Source organism: Alexandromys fortis, unplaced genomic scaffold (genome assembly GCF_014885135.2).
Source record: "Alexandromys fortis isolate MF-2015 unplaced genomic scaffold, M_Fortis_MF-2015_v1.1 scaffold_116, whole genome shotgun sequence".
Lineage (NCBI taxonomy): Eukaryota > Metazoa > Chordata > Mammalia > Rodentia > Cricetidae > Alexandromys > Alexandromys fortis.
In genome coordinates this window covers 3,412,688-3,431,792 of record NW_026067998.1, presented here as the reverse complement: position 1 = coordinate 3,431,792, position 19,105 = coordinate 3,412,688, and the positions used below count along the sequence as shown (strand labels likewise).

Below are 19,105 nucleotides of genomic sequence, written 5' to 3'. Positions count from 1 at the left end.
TCATGTTTTTGAGATATTATATACTACTATAAGCTACAGTATTGGTGAAATACCTTCACAACATGAACATTAGGTAATTATTATGTTACAGGCTATTAACACTGCTCATGAAGTCACGTCAACCCATGACATAAAGAAATATACAAAACCATCTGGGGGTCATCCAGTATGACAGAGACTAAGAACAGAGGATAGAGATTTTGTTCAAGAATAACATGGCATACATAAAAAGTCCGAGGCTAGCCTGGGCTACACAGAGAGATGCCCAATCTCAGAAAGAGGAGGTTGGGGGAGAAGGTGAGAGGGAGGAGGAGGAATTAGAAACTAGTGCGGTGGTACATATATGAAGGCAAGAAAATTGCGTTAAGTGTGAGGCCAGCCTAGACTCAAAATTTTTTTTATTTTTTATTTATTATTATGTATACAGTATTCTGCCTGCATGTCTGCCTGCAGGCCAGAAGAGGGCACCAAATCTCACTACAGATGGTTGTGAGCCACCATGTGGTTGCTGGGAATTGAACTCAGGACCTCTGGAAGAGCAGCCAGTACTCTTAACCACTGAGCCATCTCTCCAGCCTCAAAAAAATTTTTTTAAATAAATGTTTAAACATAAAAATTATTTTTAGGCGGGCGGTGGTGGTGCACGTCTTTAATCCCAGCACTCGGGAGGCAGAGGCAGGCAGATCTCTGTGAGTTCAAGACCAGCCTGGTCTACAAGAGCTAGTTCCAGGACAGGTTCCAAAGCTACAGAGAAACCCTGTCTCAAAAAAAAAACAAAACAAAAATTATAAAAAGATAAATAGTGGTGCATGTCTTTAATCCCAGCACTGGAGAGGCAGACAGATCTCTGTGAGTTCACGGACAGCCTTGTCTACAGAGAAAGTTCCAGGACAGTCAGACCTCTACAGTGATGTATTCTACTTCCTCTTTAGCACCCCAGTGTACTTACACAGACAGACATTCTTAATTTTCCCCAGAGAGGTCTCTGTAATCAGTTAGCTCTAGCTACCTGTCTATCAGTACAAAGGATTAACCTCACTCTTCAGCAACTGTCAGATGGCAGGAGGCGAACATCCCATAATTACTCTACCTGTGCCATATAAGTATATTTTTGTTTTGTTTTTAAGATAGTGCATTCCAAAGATGTAGCCCAAAGTCACAGCAACTGGCCTGCCTCGGTTTCCCAGATGGTAGGATTGCAAGAAGCAACTTTCAGAATGGCACGTTTCTCAGTCTGCTGCACAGTAACTAGCGCAGAGCGAAGTTTACACTGCACAGGTTTACTAGCCCGTGCCGCCGACCTGCTGTTTTAATGGTCGATGACATATATTAGTGATCTGGTGCTCATGTTTTCTAGGAACCACCAAATGTGCTTGCCTTCTCTCGAAGTTTAATATATATTATCTAGTACAGGATTTCTCAAGAGCCTAATATAATGTTATGCATTGTGAATTTCCTAAAAGTATGTATGACATTTCCCAAACGTATTTGGCTACAGTTCTTTGACAGAATGTCCTACAGACGTTACAACCTGAGAAGTAAATTACTAGTAAATGGTATGGGGTGGATCCAAAAATTCCCAACAATTATTTAAGCAAGCTATAAGCTATGACCTTTGAAAGGCATGTAGTCAAAGTGAGTTAATTATGGGGACACGTTCTTTAGCTGTCTTCTGGATTCCTTTGAGATTTCAATGTAAGCTGTTTCTATCTCTCCAGAAAAAAAAAAAAAGAAACAAGTTTTGGAGGGTGATTCATGAACCCTATGATGCCATACCAGTCCCCTTTATTTTTAATCAATTTTAAATACAGTGCTCTATTGTGAAGTACTATTAATCATACAAAAGTCTCTTTTTCATATTTTAAATAAATTACATTCTCACAAAACAAAAATTTGGTGTTCTCAATTCTTTTCATAGAATATAAAAGTCAGAACTTTTTTTGAAAATTGGCTATACTACCTGCACTAACCTTGGACTTCTGAATTAATGCAAACCCCCTACCTTAGCCTCCCACGTAGCTAAACACAACATAAGCAGGTGTAAGAACCCAACTTCTAGGAGTTTTTAGAAAACAATGAATTTCACATTTGATAGGAGTCACTGCTAGAAAAACGAGCTCTGCTTCCAATCTAAATGGGGCAATGTGAACCCCAAGGAGAAAAGAAACCCAGTTTTAAACGTACATCAAAGCAGCAAAGTGTGGTAATAGAAGCACTATGGAGGCAGGGGCAAGGTCAAGGGAGCTCAAGGCCTGCCTGTTCTCCAGATGGACATCGCAAGATCCGAGAGAGAGAGAGAGAGAGAGAGAGAGAGAGAGAGAGAGAGAGAGAGAGAGAGAGAGAGAGAGGAGAGAGAGAGACTTCTAGAGTGACTATAAAACAAAGACCACAAGGATGATGAGAACTGCTGACACCCAACCTACCTGAGCCCACTCACAACTTAGTACATCTGCCGGAAGGTGTCCATAAGAACTCATACCCTCCTGTCTATAGGCACTAGTCTTCCCCCTCACTTCCATTCTCCAGTCTACTGTACCAACAGTTAACACTGCTAAAGTTTTAAAAGATATTTCCCAAATCAAAATAATACTACCTTCATGGCAAAGTGTAAAATTATTCCACATTTTTGCTTCTACTAGACATGGCGGCACATGCTTTTAATCAGGAGGCAGAGGACTTGTGTGAATTCAGGACAACCTGGTCTACACCCAAACAGGGCTCCAGATAGGACCAACTATAGGTCCTATTTTTCCTAAAAGACTTTTGCCAAAAACATCTGCAACTATCAGGAGGACTTGAGAGAAAGAGATCTACATGAACCTGATTTATTTTCTTGTTGAGTACATTAATTTTTAAAGCAAAAGAGATCCTGTATACTTTTATTTATTCCCAAAATTAAGAATTCCAGTAAGTTAGGGTACTGGCACACACTTGTAACACAAGCACTGTGAAGGCAAGAGGTGGAAGGGGACAAAAATTTCAAGGCCAACCTGAGCTGAAAAGTATCAAGCAATCCTGGACTATACAGTAAGACTTGTTCCAAAAGAATTTTCTTAAATAAATATTATTATGTAGGGCAAATCATGTATATAAAAGTACAAAGCACATGCACACCAAGTTATTAATTATGTTATAGAAAGCTGTAAAGGAAGAATTTCTATCACCCTTCCCTTTACTCATTCTTGCTTTGGAAACCATTCCACGCTCCTTCCGAATCAAATGTGCATATCACAAGTGTGACTCTACCTTTTCTGTTTTGTTTCACTCTTTACAGTTTTTAACTGAACTATGCATTTTTCCGTGACTCTACTTACAAAGATACATCCTAAGTTCCTCATCAAATATGATATACAATCAACAGCTTCTCAAACTGGGCAGCCTTGAAGAACAATCTTGGAATCTATAGGCAGAGGAAGATCTCCACAAAGACATGGACAGAATGGGAAGCAAAGGCATTAGTTCACATCACACACTCTGCACAAGAAAGAATAGTGTATTTAAAACACTAAGGCACTTTGTCAAAATCTACTATAATTTATACACTTATACTGTAGGGGTAAAGAAAAAGGTGCTACATTAAATGCATTAACATTCAAACAGTATCGGCTCCTGATAAAATGTAAATCTATATCATAAGCACATAATTTCCTAATCCACTCTTGCTATGGCAATCACAGGCCAACCTAGCACTTCTTCAGTCATCCAGCCTCCAGCACTGCTGCGGCCTGTCTCACAATCTCACAATGCCAATCCCAGACCTCCTTGGTGGGTTAGCACCATCAAAAACATGACTCTTAAACTTTTCCAGATCATTATATCTCAACAGAAATATTTGATACTCTCTGGTAAAAAAAGGTACATATTTTATTGTTGGTAAAAATTATAATAATTTTCGTATTGATACATGCTACTTCAAAATTGAAAACTACTGAACGCACACAAGAATGGTAACTGCAGGAGGGTAAAATTGTGTCTATTCTTATCCCAACTGTATGGAGCACTGATCTCTACGTGTTCTTGTCCTTTCATTCTCTCTCTCTCTCTCTCTCTCTCTCTCTCTCTCTCTCTCTCTCTCTTTCTAACACACACATAAAAAGAATGTTTAAACTATGTAGATCTATAACTAACCCATAACATTACCCTTGTAAACAACTCATATGCAACTTTACATAAACGGCACTTTGAGTAGCTGTGAATCCTATCCGCTTTGAGATCTCGTCTGTGGTAAGACAGAGAAAGAAAGAAGAGAGAAAGAGGAAGAAAAACAACCCATTACAGGATGTTGACAAGCAACTACCAAAGTTTAAATATATATGGGCTAGCACACCACATGCCACTAAAATGTTATACTAGGTTCCTCCAATGCCAGGGTACTTTGGTTTTCCATTTCAACCTACTCAACTAGTATGAGTTTAGTATAAGACCATGCTAATTCTCATATCCTTTCCACAATCAAAAGAAACTGATGCCAGGCGGTGGTGGCTCACGCCTTTAATCCCAGCACTCGGTAGGCAGAGGAAGGTGGATCTCTGTGAGTTCAAGACCAGCCTGGTTCCCAGGCTAGTTCCCAGGACAAGCTCCAAAACCATAGAGAAACCCTGTCTCGGGGAAAAAAAAAAAAAAAAAAAAAAGGGAAACTCTGTGTTGGCTCCTCTCTTAAAGCAGCCATCACCTGGTCTCAGACTCAGATACAACAGTCCTCCAATCCAAGCCTAGTTTCACTTGGACAGATGACAGGTGTCTCCCTTTACAGTTACAAACCCATGAACTAGTCTCCAATTATCAAAAATAAGCCAGAAAGGTTAACAGAGTTCTGGTAATATGCAAGATACCATTACCATATACCTAAAAGCTGTCGGTGGCAACCCAGTTCCCCAAATGAGGCTGTTTACAGACTCACAAAAGCTCGGTTACTTGAGTCTTACTCCCTTTAGCAGAATACCTATTTTCAAGAACTATTTCTAACAGAACTATGAAATGTTTTAACTGCCATTCACAAATGAAATATAAAGGTTATCACTATGTTCTCCCAATATGCCAAACTAGACTCACTGAAGTCAGGACTATCTACCTTGCTTGTCTATTTTCCCAGTACCCAGTATCCATGAGACACTTAACACCTACGAAGTTGGGAGAGGGGAAACATGCCTATAATCACAGCAGTTGAGACCGAGACCGAAAGTTACTGCACTTTGAGGCCAGTTCTGGCTATATGATCAGCCTCAAATGAACAGGGAACCTTTCCTAAAAAAAAAAAAAAAAAAAAAAAAGCCAGTCAGGTGGATGGTGGTGCAATCCCAGCAGTTGGGCAGCAGAGGCAGATGGATCTCAGTAAGTTTGAGGCCAGCCTGGTATACAAAGTGAGTTCCAGGAGAGCTAGAGCTATACCTAGAGTTGTAACAGCTGAGTCAAAGTCTAAAAACGAGAGAAATCATAGAAGCAACCTTTCATGGGATGTTCCCAAAATTCTCAAAAGAAAGCTTATCTGCTAAAACTAGAGGAACAGCATTATTGTTACAGCCTACACTAGGAAAGATGACTGACAACTACTTACTCTACCCTGAAAAATAAGACTTATAAACTCTAAGTGATACCCACAGTGGAAACATTTTCACTAAAGAGAAACAAAAGTTGCAGTCAGACTTGGTGGCACAGGCTAGCTCCTGAGAGCTTTCCCTCACCCAGTTCAATCTCTCAAACAAGAGATAAAGCGAAGTAAGAATTTTCCCTCCAAAACTATGATCAGTGAAAATCCTAATCCTAGAAGAAACCTTAGATACTAAATTATGGAAGGGATTGGCCCCATCTTCACAGTAATATAAATAGCCATCAACCTAATGGCAACTCAAATTCTGCATAATTATAAACTTAAGGAGGTATGTAAGTTATGAATTTTAGTCTATTTTTTCATTTTTCTTTTTTTTTTTGTTTGGTTTTTGTTGTTGTTGTTATTGTTTTTGGCTTTTCAAGACAGGGTTTCTCTGTGTAACAGCCCTAGCTATCCAGGAACTAGCTCTTGTAGCTCTTGTAGACCAGGCCGGCCTTGAACTCACAGAAGTCTGCCTCCGTGTGTAGGGATTAAAGGTGTGTACCACCAAGCCCGGCTTGATTTAGTCTATTCTGGCTAGGCAGAACAGTCTGCTGTGAGCTGAATGTTAGAACTGAGAGTGAGGCTTGGTAGGTAAGGCCTGTAAGCATAGCACTAGTGTGGCTGAGACAGAAGGATGGGAGCAAACTTGAGGCCTGCCTGAGGGAAAATGTGAGACCCTGTTTCAAAAAAAGAAAAAAAAAGGGAAGAAAATGTTTTAACTGACAACCGCCAGAGTATTTCATTTTTATGACTTTTACTTATCAAAGTATAGTGAGCACGGGATGCTCTAAGTTTCGAAGTGTCCAACTTCTTAAAAATCAGAGAGCCTTCCACTATGTCAACCCATTTTCACTGCTTCTTCTGGACTGGAAGCTTGCAGAAACTTCTTTCTATGATTAATTTCTGTAAATGTATTATTGTCGTTTTATTCTACCAAAGACTTAGGGAGTATGACTTTCCAAAACACTCTCCTATCAAGCCACTAATGCCAGAAGTGAGTTCATTGCCATCTGCTGTCCCCTGTCCCGGCCTCCCTTGGAGACACACCCACACTTCCTTGAATGAAGCTTCTATCAGGAAAAAGCTGGTTCCACTCTGGACTCCACAGAACAGTCTCTTAGGATGCTACTGCACGGAATGAATGAACCACAATGGCCTTATTACGGATGTACCACCCCTGCTTACAGAGTTTCTGAAAACGGGTACTGTTTACTGTTCAGCTGAAAACGTGCAAATAAGGTTAAGAACAAGCAACAGTATATTTGACAGGTCCTCTTGGAGAAGGTGCCGTCTAACTTTCTTTAAAAGACCATAAAAAGATCCTCAAGAGTTGCCAGGACGCCATCACTGTGACCCATCATACCCATAAACACTGCCTGACGAACTCGCTGCCTTAAAACGCAAGTTCCCTTTTATATTTAAAGAACTTATATTTGAATATGGTGAAGTAATGAATGACTACCGCCTGTGGCCTCCACAATACGTAACGTGGGAAAGGGGAACCTTAAGAAAATTCTAATTGGGAAAAAAATGAAGTGAAAAGTTGTTTTCCTTGCTGTGAAAAGACTGGAAAAAAAAATCTATCCCTGCAACTTCCCCTCCGCTTTTGCTGGTCAGAGTAAAAACTGCAAGTAGGAAAATTAATACCACCCCATCCTTTGAGTCATAGCCTACGAAAGAAGACAGTCTGTCGTGGGGGGGGGGGCACAGATGCTCCCCCGTCTCTTGAGAAAGGGCCACTTGTCCCCGTCTAAATAAGAACCTCACTTCTGCAAGCCCACCCCTGCCAAAGCTGCTGGCTCGTGTCACTGGGACAGCGGGGTCTGCTGGGCTGGTGGCGCGGTCCTCTCTCTTGCTATGGGGCCCGGGGGAGGACCTGGCACACGGTCCTTCTCCCGGGCCTGCGACCCAACACTCCACCGAGCGCTGGCACCGACGGTCCGACCGGAGGCTGCCGCGCGGCGGGCGCAGGAAGAGCAGCCGCCGGGGCCGGAGGACGGCGGCGTCCACGCGGCAGGAGAAGACGGCGCCGCGAGGCTGCGAGCAGACCGGCGGGCACGCGCGTCCTCGGGAGAGCTGTCCGCCGGAGGGCTCCGGGCCGGCCGCCCCCCGCGATCCCCACGAGCCACACAAAGGCCGGCGGCGGCGCGCGGAGGCCGCCGCCAGCCCCCGCCAGCCCCCGCCGCGCCGCCGCCTTTGTCTGCGGGCCTCGGCCTCCCCGCTCCTTACCCGCGTGAGTAGCGGTCTCATCTGCTCGCCGGCCCCGTCCGCCTCCATGGTCCCGCCCCAGGGACCCTGGGAGGGCCGCGGCCAAGACGGGCACGCGGCGGGCGAGCCTGTGCGGAGCGCTGGCCGCCGACAGCGGCGCCGGCGCCGGGAACGGGCTGCGGGCGCGGGGCGGTCTCCGACGGCGAGGCAACGGCGCGCCGCGAGGACTGAGGCGGCCGGGGGACGCGGCGCAGAGGAGGCAGCCGCGCCGGGCCGGGGGCGGGGCGGAGGCGGGGATGGGGGCGGGGATGTAGGCAGGGGGCGGGGCGCACCCCGGCACGCCCCCCAGAGCACGCCCCCCCCTGCCGGTTTGGCTCTACGGCCGGCGTCGAGCGACCCGCCTCCCGTGACTCGGCTGCCCGGAGAGGGGGCGGAGGGAGGAGGAAACAGACATTCGTGCCAGCCAATCAGCGACTCTGGAGGTTTGGCTCGCCCCCGCCCTCCCTCCCCTCCCCGGTCAGTTTCCCGGAGGCCCCGCCCCTCTTTGTAAAGGCTTCATTGACCGGGGCTGAGAGAGTGGAACTCAGTTTTTCGGATCGGAAGTTCTACAGACTTTGAAAGTGGAGTGGGGTCACCAGCCCGGCGGGCTCCGCACCACGTGTTTTACAAGCAGGAGGGAAACAGGACGACGCCCGATTCATTCTCCGCCTCTGCAAGTTTCTCTCCTAGACGTAACTCTCGATCATGTGCCCGTAAACGAGGGGATACACTTGCCCACTTGCCCTGTGTGCTCCCTCCGCTGGCCTAGTACCAAGGCCCTTCCCACTGTTGGGTCCACCCTAAAGGGCTCGTGTTAAATATTCAGGTGATGAAGTTCGCCACCTCACAAGATCATTGAAATTTTAAATCCATTTCTGTCCCTCTGTCCCAAAGTGCTTGGCGCGTGGTGTGCTTCTTATCACTATTGCTAACGAGGTTTTCAGGATGTTAATAAGAACAATAAAAGGTTGACTTGAGAACAGCTGAATCAGACAGGGGAAGGAAATACTTACCGGCAGGTCAGAAGCACACCTCTTGCCCGTACTTTGCAGGATATAAGTAAAGCCCATTGTCAGCAATACATAGAAAGTGTACTAGATGGCTGTTCCTGCTCTGAATCCTAGACCCCCTTTTGTTCTAAATTTCCCAGAGAGGTATGGGTAGGCTGGCAGTTGGCTGTGACTAATTGTCCGAGAGCAGATGTGTTTCCGTTAATAGCTACCATTTGAAGAGACCTGCAATTACAGACGGTGACATTTCGCAAATATGTTTCGTCTCTAATCCTCTCAATACTACAGAGTATGCCTGCTGTGTGGTTTGACTGTGTCCCCCAGAAAACTAGATTGGAAACTTAATCCCCAGTGCAATGGTGTTGAGAGACGGGGTGTTTAGGATGTGAGGTTTCACAGGGTCGTGAGCAGATTAATGTTTGTAGCCCGAGGGTCTGGCACTGCGAAAGCAACTCTTGCTCTCGTGCACGCGCAGTTAGCCCTTCTGCTTTCAGATTCGGGTTGGCACAGGAAGAAGGCGCTCTCACCAAATGCGGCCCTCCCACCTTAAGCTCCACCGTCTCGAGAACTGTGAGAAATACCGCTTTTCTATATAAATGACTCAGATTGCTTTGTTCTGTGTAACCACACCAAATAGAGCAGGTTAGTGTTGTGCCCCCATTTTACAGATGAGGAAGCAGAGACTAGAACAAATCACCAGGAGTTCTAGTGAGAAGAAGAGCTCTTCTGAACCATTCTAAGGCCTCGTTAAGAAGGATTCAAAAGAATCTCAATAAAGGAATAAAGAGAAATGAAAAAAATAAAGAAAAGGAATAATTGATTAATTGATTGATGACTTTTTTTTTCCTGTACGAGGAGTTTAAACTAGGCCCTCACTCACTCCTGCTAGACAAGCATTCTACCACTGAGCAACATCCCCCAACCTATGAATGCACTTTATACTGAAGAAGGGTAGAAGGCCTGCTGGAGAAAGCACTTGCCCAGCAAGCATGAAAACCAATTCACATCCCTACAACGATGGCCAGGCAGATGCCAGTTAGCTGTCATCGTAGTACTTGGGAGTCAGAGACCAGTGATCCTCCAACCAAGCTAGCTAGCTAGACCAGCCCACTGCACGGTCTGGGTCCAACTGGGAAACCCAATCTCAACCAATAAAAGTAGGAAGTGATGGAGGAGAACACCAACCCATCTGCTTGCACATACATATGCACATGTGTCTCCACATACGAGACAGACACGCAAGCATACACACCCAACAAACATACAAACGTGCACACCAAAAAGTAAAAATGTGTTCTCAACCCTCTTAGAGCAAAGTGTATAATATCAAAGCTGGAGAGGACAAGTCAATGGAGAGAAAAGACCCCAAGAGAAGCACAAGAATATAGACCCACTCTTTCGCACTCTAAGGAATCTTATAATGCTTTTCCAGTGGCTGGGTGTATGTGGGCTTTGATCATATTGATTTAGAGGGCCTTGTGTTCTTGGTGTCCTTCATGACCTCTGCTTCTTTCAGTCTTTCCCAGCTCTGACAGGAAGGATTCGATGGAGACACACCATTTAGGACTAAGTGTTCCAAGGTCTCTCATTTTCTGCATATTTTCTGGCCGTGAGTCTCTGTATTTGCTCCCATCTGTGGCAGGAGGAAATTTCTCTGGTGACTGAGCAGGGGGCTGATCTTTGAGTGTAGCAGAATGTCACTAGGAGTCTTTTTATGTCTTCCTCTTTTCCTCCTTTTCTTCTTCTTTCAGAACAGTAGTATTTGGTTTTCCCATAGGTCCCTGGGCAATGCAGTCTCTGGTTCTTGGTCACCCAAGCGGTGTCGGGTATAGGTTCCATCTTGCAGAGTGTGCGTTAAATCAAAATCACTCATTGGCTGGTTACTCACGCAAGCTTTGTGCAACCATTGCCCTAGCATATCTTGTAGGCAGGACACCGTTGCAGATCAAAGGGTTTGTGGCTGGCTCGGTGTTCAAGTTTCTCTTTTGGTAATGTGAAGAATACCTTCCTGCACAAAAGATCCTGAACATAGAGGTGAAGGCTCTATGTGGGCGCCAGCTCAACCTCTCCATGTTCAATGAGCTGTGTTGGTGTTGTCTTCAGTAATGGGACCTTCCCATCATTTGTGGACAACAACCTATAACCTTAGCAACAGCCTGCATTGTTTAGAGATTCCAACGGAGATTCTTTGGTCAACAACTCAGATGTACCCCAATCTTGGTACTGGCAGCCTCTTTGGTGACAAGTGGCCAGTTGGGACTCTGTCTCCCCCATTATGGCAATTCCATAGCTGAACAAATGTCTCTGTGGTAGGATGAAGTGTTCTTTGGGTATATGCCCAAGAGTGGTATGGCTGGGTCTTGAGGTAGATCAATTCCCATCTTCCTGAGGAAATGCCACACTTATTTCCATAGTGGCTGTACAAATTTGCCCTCCCACAAGCAATGGATGAATGTTCCACGTACTCCACATCCTGGTCAGCATGAGCTGTCACTTCTTTAGTTAGTCTTAGCCATTCTGAAAGACATAAGATAAAATCTCAAAGTAGTTTTGATTTGAATTTCCATAATAGCTAAAAATGTCAGATATTTCTTATAGAGTTTCCACCATCTGAGTTTGCTCTATTGAGCATTCTCTGTTTAGATATGTACCCCATTTTTTGCATCAGGTTACTATTTTCTGGATATTCAGGGTTTTTTGAGTTCTCTATATATTTTTGGATATTAGCCCTTGATTGGATGCATAGCAGGTAAAAACCTTTTCTTACTCCATAGGCTGCTGCTTTGTCCAAATGACAGTGTCCTTATCCATGCAGAAGATTTTCAGTTTCATGAGATCCCGTTCATTAACTGTTGAGCTTAGTGTCTGTGCTAATGATGTTCTGGTCTAAAAAATCTTCTCATGTACCAATGTGTTCAAGGCTATTTCCCATTTTCTCTTCTATCAGGTTCAGCATATCTGGTTTTATGTTGAGGTCTTTGATCCATTTGGAGTTGAGTTTTTAGCAGGGATGCATAACTATGGTTCTATTTACATCCTTCTACATGCAGACATAGAATCTGAGCAACACCAATTGCTGAAGATGCTGTTTGGAATATTGGTGGGAATTTCAGTGAATTATCTTTTATGCTTTTGGTAAATGGCCATTTTTTCTATGTTGATTCTACTAATTTATGGGCGTGAGAGATCTTTCTGTCTTCTAATATCTTCATCAACAGCTTGAAGCTTTTATCATACAAATCTTTCACTTGGTTAGAGTTACCCCCAAGATATTTTATATTATTTGATATGATTGTAAAAGGTGTTATTTCCCTGGTTTCTTTCTCAGTCTGTTTGTCATTTGTATACAAGTGTGTAACTGATTTTTGTGACTTAATTTGTATCCAGCTGCTTTACTGAAAGTGTTTATCCTGGAGGGATTTTTAGCATCATTTATGCTTACCATCATATCATCTGTAAATACAAAGTTTCTACTTTTTCCTCCTGACTTGAATCCCACTGGTCTCCTTCAGCTGTCCTATTGATCTAGCTAAGACTCCAAGTACTATAAATAATAGGTCTGGAGAGTGTGGACAGCCTTGTCTTATTCCTGACTTTAGTGGAATTGCATTGTGTTTCTTTCCAGTTTTAATTGATGTTGGCTATGGGTTTGCTACAAGGTAAGTCTCTTGTAACCCTAATTTCTCCAAGACTTTTCTCATGAAAGGGCTTTGTATTTTGCCAAATGCTCTTCTATCCTGAATGAGATGATCATGTGGTTTTGTCTTTCAGTTTGTTTATATGACGGATTAAATTTATTGATTTATGCATGCTGAACCCTTCCTGCCTCTATGGCTTGAAACCTACTTGATCATGGTGGATTGTCATTTTGATGGGTTCTTGAATTTATTTTGCAAGTATTTTGTTGAGAATATTTTGCTTCTATGTTCATAAGGACAATTGGTCTGTAATTCTCTTTCTTCATTGGGTCTTTATGTAGTTTTTCTATCAGAGCATCTGTATACGTCTTCTGTTTCTATTTTGTGAAATAATTTGAGGAGTATTAGCAGTAACTCTTCTTTGAAATTCTAGTAGAATTCTCCACTAAAACCTGTCCGTGGGATTTTTTCTTTTTCTTTTTTGGTTGGAAGACCTCTCCCTACTCTCCAACTGGTTTAATTTTTTGAGACAGGATTTCTCTGTATAACAGCCCTAGCTGTAGCTATCATGGTACTTGCTTTGTAGTACAGGCTGGCCTTAAACTCACAGAGACCCACCTGCCTCTGTCTTATAAGTGCTGTGATTAAAGGTGTGTGTCCCCATGCTCAGCATTGATTGGGAGACTTTTGTTTTTCCTTTTTATTTAATTGTTTTCACTTATTTTATATCTCTACCACAGTTTCCCACCTCTCTTCTCTTCCTGTTCCCTCCTCCTCCTCTGGGCCCTCCCCCATACATTCCTAATCTGTTTCTGTTCAGAGAGGAGCAGGCCTCCCAGGGGAGTCAACACAGTATGACGTATCAAGTTGAGGTAGGACTAAACTCCTCCCTTTGTATTAAGACTGGGCAAGGCTGGGCAGTGGTGGCGCACGCCTTTAATCCCAACACTCGGGAGGCAGATGCAGGCGGATCTCTGTGAGTTCGAGACCAGCCTGGTCTACAGAGCTAGTTCCAGGACAGGCTCCAAAGCCACAGAGAAACCCTGTCTCGAAAAACCAAAGGGAAAAAAAAAAAAAAGACTGGGCAAGGCAACCCAGTAGGAGGAATAGGTTCCCAAAAGCCAGCCGAAGCGTTAGGGACAGGCCCTGATCCCACTGCTAGGAGTCCCACAAATAGGCCATGCTGCTCAAGTGTCTATGTCAGTCCCATGCAGATTCCCTAACTGTCAGTCCAGAGTCTGTGAGGTCCTATGAGCCCAGGTTAGTTTTTCTGTGGGTTCCCTTGTGGTGACCTTGACCTGCTCCTCCCTCTCTTCAGCAAGATTCCTAGAGCTCGGCCCAGTGCTCGACTAAGGATCTCCGCATCTGTTTCCAGCAGCTGCTGAATGAAGACTGTCTGATGACAGTAGGGTGGTCACCAATCTGATTACAGGAGCAGGCCACTTCAGCGACCCTCTCCACAATTGCTAGGAGTCTTAGCTGGGGTCATCCTTGCAGATTCCTGGGAGTTTTCCTGGCCAGATTTCGCCCTAAACCTGAAATGTGCCCCTGTCAAGACACCGCTTTCATTATTCTCTCCTTCTGTTCCACCCACAACCTGTCTAACCTAATCCCTCATGTTCCCATCCCAACCCCCACCCCTGGCCTTAGGGTTAGGGTTAGGGCTGTGGATTGTAGCACGCTTAAGATTGGGAGACTTGTAATGACTGCTTCTATTTCACTAGGGATTACAAGTCTTTTTAAATTGCTTAGCTGATCTTGATTTAACTTTGGTATGTAGTATGTATGCATCAGGAACACTATCCATTTATTTTACATTTTTCAATTGGTTAAGTACAGGTTATTAAAGCAGGACCTTATGATTCATTGGATTTCCTCTGTATCTCTTGTTCTGTTCCCCTTCCCATTTCCAATTTTATTAATTTGGGATATTCTCTCACTGCCTTTTAGTTAATTTGGGTAAGAGTTTGTCAATCTTGTTGAATTTCTCAATGAAATTTGTTTCATTGACTCTTTGGGGGTTTGATGATTGTTATTGGTTGGTTGTTTTTATTTTATTGATTTTGGGCCATCTACTCCTTTTGGGTGCGATTTCTTCTTTTCTGCCCTAGAGTTTTTAGGTGTGCTATTAAGTTGCTAGTATGGTCTGAGAAAGATGAAAGATGAAAGTTGGGGAACCGATAGAGATGGAAGATTCTCCTTATGATGACAAACCAACCCCACTGGAGGTCTAACTTAAAAAAATAAATAAATAAAAAAAAAAAAAAAAAAAAAACCTGCTCTGTTTGTGGCCCAGAGTCAGGCTGCAGGGTCAGCATTGTACTGTCGAGTTGAGTTTGGCTGCAGAAGGACCGAACTGGACCCAGACAAACAATCAGGAGGATAGCAGGTCCTAAGAGACGAACAGGGGGACCGGTAGATGGCAATTCAAGGAGGCCGAGTCAACAGTGGGAACCAAGACGAGCTGAAACCTCCAGGATAGGCAGCAGTTCTATATCTGTTGGTCCTCAATCCGCACTAGAGGGTCAGGTAACAGATTGGAGGAGCCATCACCTTTGCTGTACCCACTCTTTACAGGGTTCCTGTGAGGAAGTGGTCTCGTGTGCCTCATAAATTCTCGGTCCTGATTCCTTGAGAACACACTAATAGACCCATGTGCCCCTGCAGTCACAATGCACCTCAATCGATATACAGGTGACACCATTTCTTCTCCCAGGAAGAAGTCATTTCTCCGTCTGTGCCACCTGTATGGGTGACGCCAGGCAGACGATGCTGCTCACACAGCCACCTCAATAAGGAGTCATCCTCCTGCTGGAAATAGAGCCCAAGGCTACTTATTAACGAAATCTCCTAGAGCTAGGCACAGGCTGGAAAAACACTGTCAAACAAAACAAAGTAGCTTAGGGCAGGGCACAGCCTGGTTTCAGCAGCAGAAGGATAGCAAGCAGCGAGATCAGTGATAACACTTGCCACGTTTGGGTGGGACAGTACTGAGATGATTCTCTCTGGGCTCATAGTGGAGACTTTAGGTGACTCACCTCCCCATAATATCTTTCTGGGAGCTCTTCTGGGAATAAATACAGTATTCTCCTTATGGAACTGCAGCAATGGTTGGTTAAATGCAACAATTAACTGCAGTGGCTGTCGGAAGACCAGGAAATGCACCTGTCCTCGTCAGATTGGAAGTCACGTGGGGGAGAGGTGGGCGCAAAGTCGTGTAAACGGAAGGAGCTTGCATCCCAGGCTCCTGAGGAAGAAACTTTGGTTCTTCTTCTTTTCCTGTGCCCTCCTGCTAACCAATCCTGGAAGTGAGGGCGAGTTCCCCTCCCTTGAGAAGGACTTGTAAACTCCAAAGAGAAGCCCCACCTAAGTCATTAAAATGTTAAGTGGGAAATATTATCTCAGATTATTTCCTAGAGCCTAGAACCTCTAGGAGCCTTTGTATTGCCCTTCTGTGATCTAACTCTTTAGGAGCAAATACGTTTGTTTTAAGACAACACAGGAAAAGAGCCTAGTGTGGTGCCTATAGTTCCAACACAGAGACATGAGAATAGCCACAAGTTCAAGGGTAGCTTGGTCTATATTGAGAGTACAAGCCTGCCAGAGCTACATAAGTGAACCAGAAAAAAATATATATGGGAAATGGAAAGTGTGGTAGCACACACCCATAATTCAAGGATGCAAAAAAAAAATCACAATGCATATTTAAAAAATAAACATCAGTGGGATGGACTACAGGAGGCAGGATATGTGGAGAAACACATTTACAAACTGATGTTAATAAAAAACATTGACTCCTTACTTAGGTTCACAAGAAAGCTAAAAACAGGACAGTCTGGAGTCTCTGCCTTTGTTTGATTGTGGGGTGTCCACCAGAGAAGACTACTTCGGAGGTTTAAGCCAATAGAAAGTCTTTGTTAGCCAGCTAGCGACTACACCGGGTGTTTAGGATTTCAGTGTCGCCCTGAGCCTTTCACAAGATGAGTTGGTTTTTTTTTTTTTTTTTAAAGCACAAAAACCATGTCCTAGGTTGACACAGTTTAGTCAGCAAGAACAGTTAGCCAGAAGCAGGGAGTCAAAAAGAAAGGTTGTTACACTTAAAGACTGCCAGGGCTCTGGAGTCTGATGGAGTAGGAGTTTGATTTCATTCTGGCAGCTGGTGCTGTCTACAAGCTGTTTTACAGCCTGCATGGTACTTCCATCATGGATTCAGTTGTGCGAAGGTCTGGGAGTCTTTTCCCATTTGGATTGTGTCCTTAGGTCAGATTCCTGTTTGACTCTTCCACGTAACCTGTCCTTGCAAAAGGCAGAGAGATAAAACTCATTGTCCTACACCTGTGGTCATCTTGAACTCAAAACACAAAAATCTCATTGGACAGACCAACTCCCCTACCCTTGTGAATGATATGCACCCTGGATCAAAAGTGAGCATAGTGTAGGCCCTGATTGGTCACCAAAGACAAGCATAGTGCTTGACAACCTCCCAGCTGACCTACCGACTTGTTCAACCCAAAGTGAGATGTATATATGTTTTCCTGAGTTTTGGTTTGTTTGTTTGTTTACTATATTTATTTGGAGTGGGGGGGGGGCAGGGTTTCTGTGTAGCCCTGGCTGTCCTAGAGCTGGCTCTAGACCAGGCTGGCTTTGAATTCAGATATTTCTTGCCTCTGCCTTCTGAGTGTTGGGATTAAGGGCTGGTACAACCATGCCCATCTGTTGATCTTTTTTTTTTTTTTTTAAATTGCCATGGTGTCAGGTACCCTGGAAGTGTAATTACAGTTTTTGAGCTGCTATGTAGGTGGTGGGAATTGAACCAGGGTCTTCTGGAACAGCAATCAGTGCTCTTAGCCACTGAGCTATCTCCCCAGCCCCCATCTGTTGATCCTGTCCTCTATTTAAGCCTGAACCTAATGTCAGAACCTAAGGTTGGATGTGTGTCATAAGACCCCTTTATTTGTTCCTCTTCCAAGTGTGAACATAATGAATAAATCTTCCTCTGCTTCTCACAATCAGTTTGCATATTAGAACCAGTGGCCTAACCTGATGGGAAGGCCCAAACCAGAGCTAGTTTTTAGTTTTTTGTTTGTTTGTTTTGTTTGTTTTTCTGTTCTGTTCTGTTTGTTTCGGTTTTTTCGAGACAGGGTTTCTCTGTAGCTTTGGAGCCTACCCTGGAACTAACTCTTGTAGACCAGGCTTGCCTTGAACTCGTAGAGGTCCACCTGCCTCTGCCTCCTGAGTGCTGGGATCCCGGCCCTATCGCAGGCGAAGGTTCCCACCTTACTATTTGCGGAGACCCTTTGGGCGTCGACCACAGTATTCCAACCCTCCTGTGCAAGGAGAAGTGATGGAGGGAGGGTGCTGACAACCAGGGTGCAGGAGAGCAAGGTAGACCAGTGAGACAGAATATGTATCGGGGTTACAGACCACGATTTCGCAGGGGCCCTCCTCGCCAAAGACAGCCTAGAGAGTACGGCAATGAAGAGGACAAAGAAAATCAAGGAGACGAGACCCAAGGTCAGCAGCCACCTCAACGTCGGTATCGCCGCAACTTCAATTACCGACGCAGACGCCCAGAGAACCCTAAACCACAAGAAGGCAAAGAGACAAAAGCAGCCGATCCACCAGCTGAGAATTCGTCCGCTCCCGAGGCTGAGCAGGGCGGGACTGAGTAAATGCCGGCTTACCATCTCTACCATCATCCGGTTTGGTCATCCAACAAGAAGAAATGAATATGAAATTCCAGCAATAAGAAATGAACAAAGATTGGAGCTGAAGACCTTAAGTGCTTGCTTTTTGCCCGTTGACCAGATACGCTAGAACTATCTGCATTATCTATGCAGCATGGGGTTTTTATTATTTTTACCTAAAGATGTCTCTTTTTGGTAATGACAAATGTGTTTTTTTAAAAAAAAAAAAAAAAGGTCTGGTTTTTCTCAATACACCTTTAAAAAAAAATAAAGGTGTGCTGTTCTGGTTTTTGAGACAAGATTTCTCTATGTAGCCCTGGCTGTTCTGGAATTCACTCTGTAGACCAGGCTAGCCTCAGACTCACAGAGATTAATTTACCACTGCCTCCTAAATGCTGGGAAGAAAGGCGAGCTTTTGTTTTAAAAACCTCAGTTTTATTGTGATGTCCTGAACACTTGAGGTTGGGGGTAAGGGGAAAAGGTGATATGTCCTGGATGACTTGATGAAAGATACTACCTTCTTCAGCAATTTACCTTCGTGGTCTACGTTCCCTCCCTAGAAAAGCCTTTGTGACCCTCAGCCCCTGCGAGATGGTGCTTCAAAGTTTGAGCCACTCTGTCTTCTCCAGATTGCCAGCCCTTAAATAAATCTGATGACACCAACTCTGGTCTCCAAAATGTTGGTCTTTCCAAAGCAAGTAGTCTGGACCTTATGCCTGGCACAAAGGGAAGCTTTTCACCTCCCTCTCCCATATATAAACTCCCCATGCCTAAAATACCAACTTTCAAGAGACCAAGACAAGAGAATTATCAATTTAAGGACAGTCCGGGCTATATTAGACACCGTAGGGCGCATGAGTCTACCCCTCCTTCTGGTGTTCATCTTTTTTCTTTTTCTTTTCTTTTTTTTTTTTTTTTTTTTTTTTTTTTTTT

The 19,105-nt window shown here is 44.2% G+C and overlaps 1 protein-coding gene and 1 pseudogene across 3 annotated transcripts in view; one reads left to right on the top strand and one right to left on the bottom strand.

Annotated features, from left to right (window-relative positions):
* Positions 1–8,065, bottom strand: part of Slc4a7 (solute carrier family 4 member 7) — an 80,068-nt gene extending 72,003 nt beyond the window's left edge. Inside the window, exon 1 of one of the 3 annotated variants that reach the window (XM_050160498.1) lies at positions 7,820–8,065. In XM_050160498.1, coding sequence (XP_050016455.1) covers positions 7,820–7,867 — 48 coding nt within the window. In that variant the 5' untranslated portion in view covers positions 7,868–8,065. The remainder of the gene's footprint in view (positions 1–7,819) is intronic. The other 2 variants (XM_050160496.1, XM_050160497.1) reach the window with 2 other exon arrangements.
* On the top strand, positions 7,866–18,406 carry LOC126512664 (Y-box-binding protein 1-like; annotated as a pseudogene).
* Positions 18,407–19,105: the final 699 nt, after the last annotated feature.